This window comes from Mya arenaria, chromosome 17 (assembly GCF_026914265.1).
Source record: "Mya arenaria isolate MELC-2E11 chromosome 17, ASM2691426v1".
Lineage (NCBI taxonomy): Eukaryota > Metazoa > Mollusca > Bivalvia > Myida > Myidae > Mya > Mya arenaria.
This window is the reverse complement of record NC_069138.1, coordinates 22,692,474-22,701,083: the sequence shown is the minus strand read 5'-3', so window position 1 is coordinate 22,701,083 and position 8,610 is coordinate 22,692,474. Positions and strand designations below refer to the sequence as shown.

At 39.7% G+C, this 8,610-nt stretch overlaps 1 protein-coding gene across 1 annotated transcript; it reads right to left on the bottom strand.

Annotated features, from left to right (window-relative positions):
* Positions 1-2,565: 2,565 nt before the first annotated feature.
* Positions 2,566-7,374, bottom strand: LOC128224645 (uncharacterized). The gene is made up of 4 exons (XM_052934568.1): positions 7,132-7,374; positions 5,196-5,368; positions 3,743-3,926; positions 2,566-3,101 (listed from the first exon to the last, which is right to left on the bottom strand). The coding sequence occupies exons 1-4, from the start codon at positions 7,136-7,138 to the stop codon at positions 2,992-2,994; spliced, it is 474 nt and encodes a 157-aa protein (XP_052790528.1). The 5' UTR covers positions 7,139-7,374; the 3' UTR covers positions 2,566-2,991.
* Positions 7,375-8,610: the final 1,236 nt, after the last annotated feature.

Genomic DNA, 8,610 nt, shown 5'->3' with positions numbered 1-8,610 from the left:
ACATTGAAATGACTCATTCCCCTAACTGAGCCGCATCGCGCGATGTTTGGCCTCAGGACATGATAAATACCAATAAATTAATTACAGTCAAACCCCCGTTGGCTCGAAGTCAACGTGATCGGCAATAATACCTCGAGCATCGGGCAATTCGAGCCAAGCGGAAATGCTTTCTTTTAGTATGAAGAAATTGGTCCTTTCCATCCAGTTCGAGCCAACTAGGAAATCGAGCTTAGCAAGATCGAGCCAACGGGGTACGACTGAATAGAATAATACATGCCCAAAACTATCATCCCTTATTTAACGAGTTTAAATTTGCATCAAACTCAAATCGTACGATTATTTCGTTTATCTTATTTATTGAAACGCAACAAACAAATTTAACACCGATAAGCCAATTATATAATCATGGAACACACCATGGTTTTACAATTGTCGTCTGTTGAAGTCACACAATCTGATAAATGTTCTACCAATAGTAATGAATACATAATTATTTTCGGTAAATGCTTCAAACCAAAGTGAAAACTTCATAAAATAATTAGAAGCCAAGCAGTATTTAAAGGTGACCTTGGGTACGGCAGTATTTTTGAGTGACCTGGGGCCCAGCAGTATTTTCAAGTGACTTGAAGCACAGTAGTATTTTAGAGTGACCTGGGGCCAAGCAGTTTTTTAGAGAGACCTGGAGCCCAACAGTATTTGAGAGTGACCTTTGGCCCAGCAGTATTTTAAAGTGATCTTGGGCACAGCTGTATTCTTAAGTGGCCTTGGGCCCAGCAGTATACAGTGACCTGGGGCCCAGCAGTATTCTAAAGTGACCTGGGGCGCAGCAGTATTCTAAAGTGACCTGGGGCGCAGCAGTATTCTAACGTGACCTGGGGCCCAGCAGTATTCTAAAGAGACCTGGGGCCCATCAGTATTCTAACGTGACCTGGGGCCCAGCAGTATTCTAAAGTGACCTGGGGCGCAGCAGTATTCTAAAGTGACCTAGGGCCCATCAGTATTCTAAAGTGACCTGGGGCCCATCAGTATTCTAAAGTGACCTGGGGCCCATCAGTATTCTAACGTGACCTGGGGCCCAGCAGTATTCTTAAGTGACCTGGGGCACAGCAGTATACAGTGATCTGGGACCCAGCAGTATACAGTGACCTGAGGCCCAGCAGTATACAGTGATCTGGGACCCAGCAGTATACTTAAGTGACCTGGGGCCCAGCAGTATACAGTGACCTGGGACCCAGCAGTATTCTTAAGTGACCTGGGACCCAGCAGTATTCTTAAGTGACCTGGGGACCAGCAGTATTCTTAAGTGACCTGGGGCCCAGCAGTATTCTTAAGCGACATGGACCAAGCAGTATTCTTAAGCGACATGGGCCCATCAGTATTCTAAAATGACCTGGGCCCAGAAGAATTTTGAAGTGACCTGGGGCCCACCAATAGTCTAAAGTGACCTGGGGCCCAGCAGTATTCTTAAGTGACCTAGGCCCATCAGTATTCTAAAGTGACGTTGGCCCAGCAGTATTCTAAAGTGACATTGGGACCAGCAGTATTCTAAAGTGACCTGGGGCCCAGCAGTATTTAAAATTGACCTGGGGCCCAGCAGTATTTAAAATTGACCTGGGGCCCAGCAGTATTCTAAAGTGACGTTGGACCAGCAGTATTCTAAAGTGACCTGGGGACCAGCAGTATTTAAAATTGACCTGGGGCCCAGCAGTATTCTAAGGTGACCTGGGGCCCAGCAATAGTCTAAAGTGACCTGGGGCCCAGCAGTATTCTTAAGTGACCTGGGCCCATCAGTATTTTAAAGTGAGCTGGGCCCATCAGTATTCTAAAGTGACGTTGGCCCAGCAGTATCCTTAAGTGACCTGGGGACCAGCAGTATTCTAAAGTGACCTGGGACCCAGCAGTATTTTAAAATGACTCAGCTCAGCAGTATTTTCAAGCGACCGAAGCCCAGCAGTATTTTGACGTGGGGCCCAGCAGTTTTTTTATGTGACGTGGGGCCCAGAAGTATTTTACAGTGACATTGGGCCCAGCAGTATTTTTGAGTGACCTGGGGCCCAGCAGTATTTTAGAGTGACCTGGGGCCCATCAGTATTTTAGAGTGACCTGGGGCCCATCAGTATTTTTGAGTGACCTGGGGCCCATCAGTATTTTTGAGTGACCTGGGGCCCAGCAGTATTTTTGAGTGACCTGGGGCCCAGCAGTATTTTAGAGTGACCTGGGCTAAGCAGTATTTTAGAGTAAACTGGGGCCCATCAGTATTTTTGAGTGACCTGGGGCCCATCAGTATTTTTGAGTGACCTGGGGCCCATCAGTATTTTTGAGTGACCTGGGGCCCAGCTGTATGTTTGAGTGACCTAGGGCCCAGCCGTATTTTAGAGTGACCTGGGGCCCAGCAGTATTTTTGAGTGACCTGGGGCCCAGCAGTATTTTAGAGCGACCTGGGCTTAGCAGTATTTTCGAGAGACCTGCAGCCCAGCAGTATTTGTGTGACTTGGAGCCGTATTTATAAGGCATCTTAAAGTCAGTGATAACTTCATCTTATTGGAAACTTTCCGAAGTTAAATGTATAGAAAACGAACCATGTTTATACACCAAAAAAATGGAAATAAGCAAGAAAATATTCTAAACCGTATATGCATATGAACAAATTGGATGAAAAGTAGAGGGCATGTTATATTATCTTTGTCCAAAACTAAGTTGAAAATACTATCAATCAGCTTTATGAATACGGCCACAGTAACATCCTAAGATGTTTTGTTAACATTACAAAAACAAATATCATGTACTATTTTTCTCATGTTAGTTTGATTTATAGAATACACTGTAGCTTATTGAAGCTTAAAGGCTGTTTTTTACTTGTATACACTTCTCAAAAACCTCAAATCGAAAGCACTCAATCTAAATCCTAAAGCATGATTTAACTGGAGAAACACTATTCACACAAACACTCTGTTGCAGTACACAACCTAAAATGGTGTTCAAAATATCCGGTCAGTTTGCCAACGCCAACAGAAATAACTTGAAAGCTGCCATTCCGAAGAAGGTTCTTGCCATATGTTGTTTGTTCCATTTATTAATATGGGAAATAACCCACGTCTCACCTGAAAATGAAAACAGAAATATCATTTGTCGATCCACGGGGATGGGGAGGCGCATCCGCCCCCCCCCCCCCCCCCACCGCACTAAACTTGTCCAAGTCAACTTGTTATTAAACGGAGAACAAAAGTAATAAAAATACTATTCTTCGGGGACTAACCCAAAACCCGCCTGCCAATATTGTAAGCCAACTATATATTTCGGTTCTGAGGGAGGGGCAAAAGTCAAAAAGTGACGCCCCTCAGTTACGCCCCCACTTACGTCAAATCCTTGATCCGCCCCTGAATATAATAGTATTTTAACAAAGTTTGAGCCGAAGTAAGATAGGAGTATTACAATGTTTTTAAAGCACGCCTATCATTCTTCCACATTCATGTTTACTCTTCCTAAATCATTTTCTTATCGGTTGTCGTATTTGTTAGTATTTAATCATCCTCGGCACCCCAGCGTATTCATAACTTATATCATTTAGGTTATGATACGCTGGGGTACCGTGGACGGTATTAAAGATTAATACTTGTAGTTATAAAATACCTGGCTATTTATCTCCCTTTTCCTATCAAGTGACATTCACAATATATAGAACAGATCAGTAAATGTAAACTTTCAGTTTAATAAAGCTATAACAACTCTGATTAATAAGTACCAGCAGTTTCAATGACGTCTTCCTTAAGATTTTTCTTGATGTCTGACCCCATGACGAGCAATGTCCATGGAAACACGAGGATAAATATACCGGAACCAAGTAACCATAAGATCCGGTTCTCAGCTTCCGGTTCTAAGAAAAACACTGCCGCACCGGACAAAGATCCGACGGCACAAAACGCTCCCTGAAATATAAAGTTTAGTTTTATCTTATTAAGTTTACAACGATTGTGAAAGAAGTTGTTACAACATTATATAAATCACTCTCGTTGGCACGATGTAACGCGAGCGTGTGGTCTTGTGTTTTGGAGGACACCGGAGTAACCGGAGAAAACCCATTTGTCCGGCCAAGTGACCACCATGACCAAACTCATATGCGGCACAGGTTGGGAATCAAACCCCGGGCGCTTTGGTGAGAAGCGAATGCGCTAACCATTTCGCTAACCGGACAACCGGAACTATATACATCGTTACTACTGTAACAATTAGTTTACAATATTATATTTTTTAGTTTACTGTACTAAATTTTTTCGTATAATAACATTTGGTTTAAGATGTTCTAATACCAACGAGGAAACCATTTAATTTACAGGGCCATTTTAACTTCTGTAACCATGTTTAAAGGCAAAAGGTCAAGGCCTAACATTAGTGTTTATAAATAGACCACTTGCCCCAATTACCCGAACCTTCGTAAGCATAAGAAGCTTTAATTAGCTTATTTTATTAAGTCAAATTTCGTACTTTATCGTGATTTTACAAAATTAAAAATAGCTTGTCATGGGGAGTTTACAAATAATTTCCATTTGAAGTCCAAAAACTCTAAAGAATGTAAATATTGCACCAATCATACCAAAACTAAATTAGTGAGCTTATCTTAATCCTGCGATAAGGGACTTCAGATGTTTCGAGAAATTGGGGCTGGAACATTAATCTGATTCAAATGAAATGATTTTACTTTTTTATTATATATTTACTTTAAATAGTTTGATCCATTTGTTAAAGTCTGTACAATTGCTGACTATTACACAAAAACAAGAACTAACATAGAGACACCGCGCTCGACTTTTCCGCCGCTTTTAATTTCAAGGATTGCTAAGGTTAGGTGGAACATGCATGGATCAATGTAACATAAGATAGCATTCAAAACCTTCACAACAATTTATAAGTCGAATAATCGAACGGCCATAGTTTGCATTTGAGAGAAGATAGAGTTATATAACTTGATTAAATGAGTAAGTTGGATATTTGGGATTACATATCTAAAGTTTTAATGCAATATATGCTGTATTTGCTGAGATAATGACTAAAATATGGTTACATGCAAAGCCTTACCAATGTGTGACGCCGACGCCGCAATTCTACGGCGAGTAGTATAGCTCTCATTTTTTTTCAAATTATCGAGTGAAGAATGCAAGTAAAATAATTTAATTGTTTTATTGGTAGATGTTATGTACCTGAAATGTCTTTGCCCTCAAATACGCCTGCATCCAGTGCTGTCTGCAACTAACGACGTCTAACGTCATTCGAGAAGGATGGTCGGCGGCGTTGATATAAAGTGCTGCCCCGGAAAATAGTCCTGCACTACTTGTTGCAGTCAGCTTTAGTAGTTTTGTAGAATCGAATGATACTGAAATACAGATACATCAATAACATTTAATTAAGACAGTATATCACATGAATATATAAAATACAGTCAAACCCCGTTCGAGCCTCGGAAAAAGTCGAACCAAGCGGGGTTCTCACATTTGGTATAAAGAAATCGGTCCTTTAAATCAAGTTTGACCCAACGACGATTTCGAACCAAGCGAGTTCGAGCCAACGGGATCGACAGTATATGTAATACTCATTTTCTTTAAACTAGCTGTAAATAGTTACTTTTTGAATTAGCTCGAGGTTTATTGAACGCATATATATACACGTTTCGTCCCATTTTGATAAAATTGTCTGAGACGTATATGAAGCAGGATGAGCGCTACACCCGTATAAAGTTTGCGAAACGTCATATTTTGAAAATCTTTGCGTGTGTTATTTATGGTCGCACTCGGGCCTTGTCGATTTGGCAAGTGCTCCTATAAGATACGGTATTGAACGTGCACCAATGCAACGCACTGTCACACGGGACCCCAATTTAACGTCCCTCCAAGCACGATTAGTATTTTTAGTGGTGCGGCGGGGTATCTAACCTGCGACCTTGGATTGACAGTTAAGTGTGTTACCACAAGAACACGGATCCGCCACAAAAAAAAAACTTTATTCGGTTGTAGCAATGTTATATCAGCTGAGAACGGGAGGCATGTTCCATGCCGTATGACAATTTCGAAGAGCACAGTTACATACGAACTACTTTTCAGCTTCCTATGTTCGCCAACATTCAGTCATACTACGAAGAACTTTTGCCATAAGATACATGTTTACACAGTAAACATCCCTTCAATCTTCGATATTTATTCCTGATTTCAATTCATGGCATTTCGAGGATCTTAAACTCATTTATACGTTCGAGCGTTCTTGCGCAATATTCATATTATAGCATCTAAGTTCAACAACTCTTTTTTATATCTAAAGAAAACAATATGAGTTTTACAGTAAAATATGATAAGAATAAAAAAAGATCCAAATAATAAAGGCTTATGGATAAATGGAGGGTATTTCTTGCTGGAAAATAGAGGGTATTTCTTGCTGGAAAATAGAGGGTATTTAAAGTATTCCTTGTTAAAATATCGAAACATTCATTTAGTTGTGAGTTTTCACTAAGAAGCCTAATAAATACGGCCTTGGTACGCCCCTGATTGTCACCACGCCTTGGTTCTATGTAGTGTGTACTAAGGGATCCGCGGGGGGGGGGGGCACGCGGCGTCCCCCCTTTAATCGTCCATGTTTTCTTTTATGTCAATATCGGAGAAAAGGTTGTGCAAATTGTGAACACCTCAGTTCTATGTCACGAGTATGTACTAGCGGATCCAAGGGGTGCCCCTCTAAAATCGTCCCAGTTTTCAAATAGCTCTGTTCTGACTAAAAACTGATAAAAAAATATTGAGGGAGTACCCCCAACCCTCACACAGCACTGATAACATTTTAAACTAGTTCACTTTCGGTTCTGAGGGATGGACGAATGTCAAAAGGTTGTGCCCCAAAGTAACGCCATTCCTGGTCCCGCCCCTGACATGTGAAACAGACAATAACAAGTATACTGTTTTGTTTGACAAATGACAAACGTGTATACATGTATTTCCAATAGCTTGAAACAAATCAAGTAGTGTTTATAAAATAATCAATTTAACAATTTAAGGAATATTGCACCGAAAACACGAATTGTATACATATTATATTATCGTGTGCCAAATATATTTTAACATACATAAACAAGAGGTAAACAAATTATTTACTCACATTTCATGATGCCTCTGTTAGAGTTTTCACTTCAATTTAAAACTATCACGTTTCTTAATTATCAATTACACCGTAGAATTGTATCCTTCAAAATGAAATGATGCGTAAATATCTGTATTGCAAACGTGTAAATGATTACAGCATGAATGCTGTAAAGGTCATGGATAGGCAGATAGAGAGAAACGTTTTATTCCTTCAGTAATGGAGAGCATAACCTGTTTACAAGTATAACCTTCACCTGAATTAGGATAAGGGAGGTAACCTCTGCAGTTAAAAGGTAAAGCTATCACTAGTTATGTCCCTTATATATGAAATTTAAAAAAAAAAAAGCATTGGCGTAGCTCAACGTAAGCACGCAAGGCACGGGTCTGCACATGATTTTCAAAAATGGCATTTTTCAAAAGTCTAAAACTACATTTAAAACTGAACAGGTACGGTATATGTGTTTCAGTTAAGAATATTACCCAGTTATTTTCTTACCGTTCTTTTTTTATTTCTTTTATTACAAGATATATGTGGTAAACGCGTCTTTGCGCGTCTTGCATTAAACAAATTTTCAAGGGGAAGCACGCCCTTAACCCCAACCCCCTTGCAAACTTGACCAATACACCAATTCTGGTCTAGCTACGCATCTGACTTGATATTTTTAAATTGTTTATGGTAAATTGAAATGTTGATTCATTTGGTTTTAATGATGAATGAATTAATGCTACAAGTATATTATCACGTAAAACAATCAATCCTTTTTTAAGTATATTAATAAAATTCTGTTAAGTTCTGATATTCCACTTTAGATGAATATCTTTTGAATTTGCACATTTATTAACCCGTTGCATGAACCCTCAAGCGAGTACAAGTTGCAACATAAATGCATTCAGTATTAAACAAAGCATTTTATAGATGTTTTTTTTAGATTTTTTTCAGAGTTTTTCTTTATAAGTAATGAACTAGAATGAAAGCTGGTTGACGATTGAAATCAGAGTACTGACAGTGCTGCAGAGGAAGGGTGACACATTATTGAAACTGCACTTTATGCTTAAAAGAAAACATTTTGATAAGTTGATGTGATACATCAGTAATACCAGATGATACAAGTGCAAGTTACCCCCACCTCCTCTTTAAAATATAGTTTATAGGGGCGGATCCGGAGGGCTGCCCCCTCGGACATTTTTAAAAGCCATTGTGCAATCTAGCTGGTACATTCTGGTGCATTCTGGGCTTTATTTAGTGCTAGAAACTGAACAGTTTTCGAATTATGTAGTCAAGTACGCATACTGCAACTGATTTTTGGCTGTTTTTTTTGTCAGAATAATGTGGATTCAGCCGCTTACTCGCGTATAGGCAGCTACGCGCCTGCTTTATAGTTTTCTCATAAACAGGCGAGGACCAGATAACGTAAAACGTAAAAACATGAACTAGGACTTAAATTCTAAAATAACTTGGCTGAGGTTAATGCATAGTGCGGTATTCCTTTAAAAG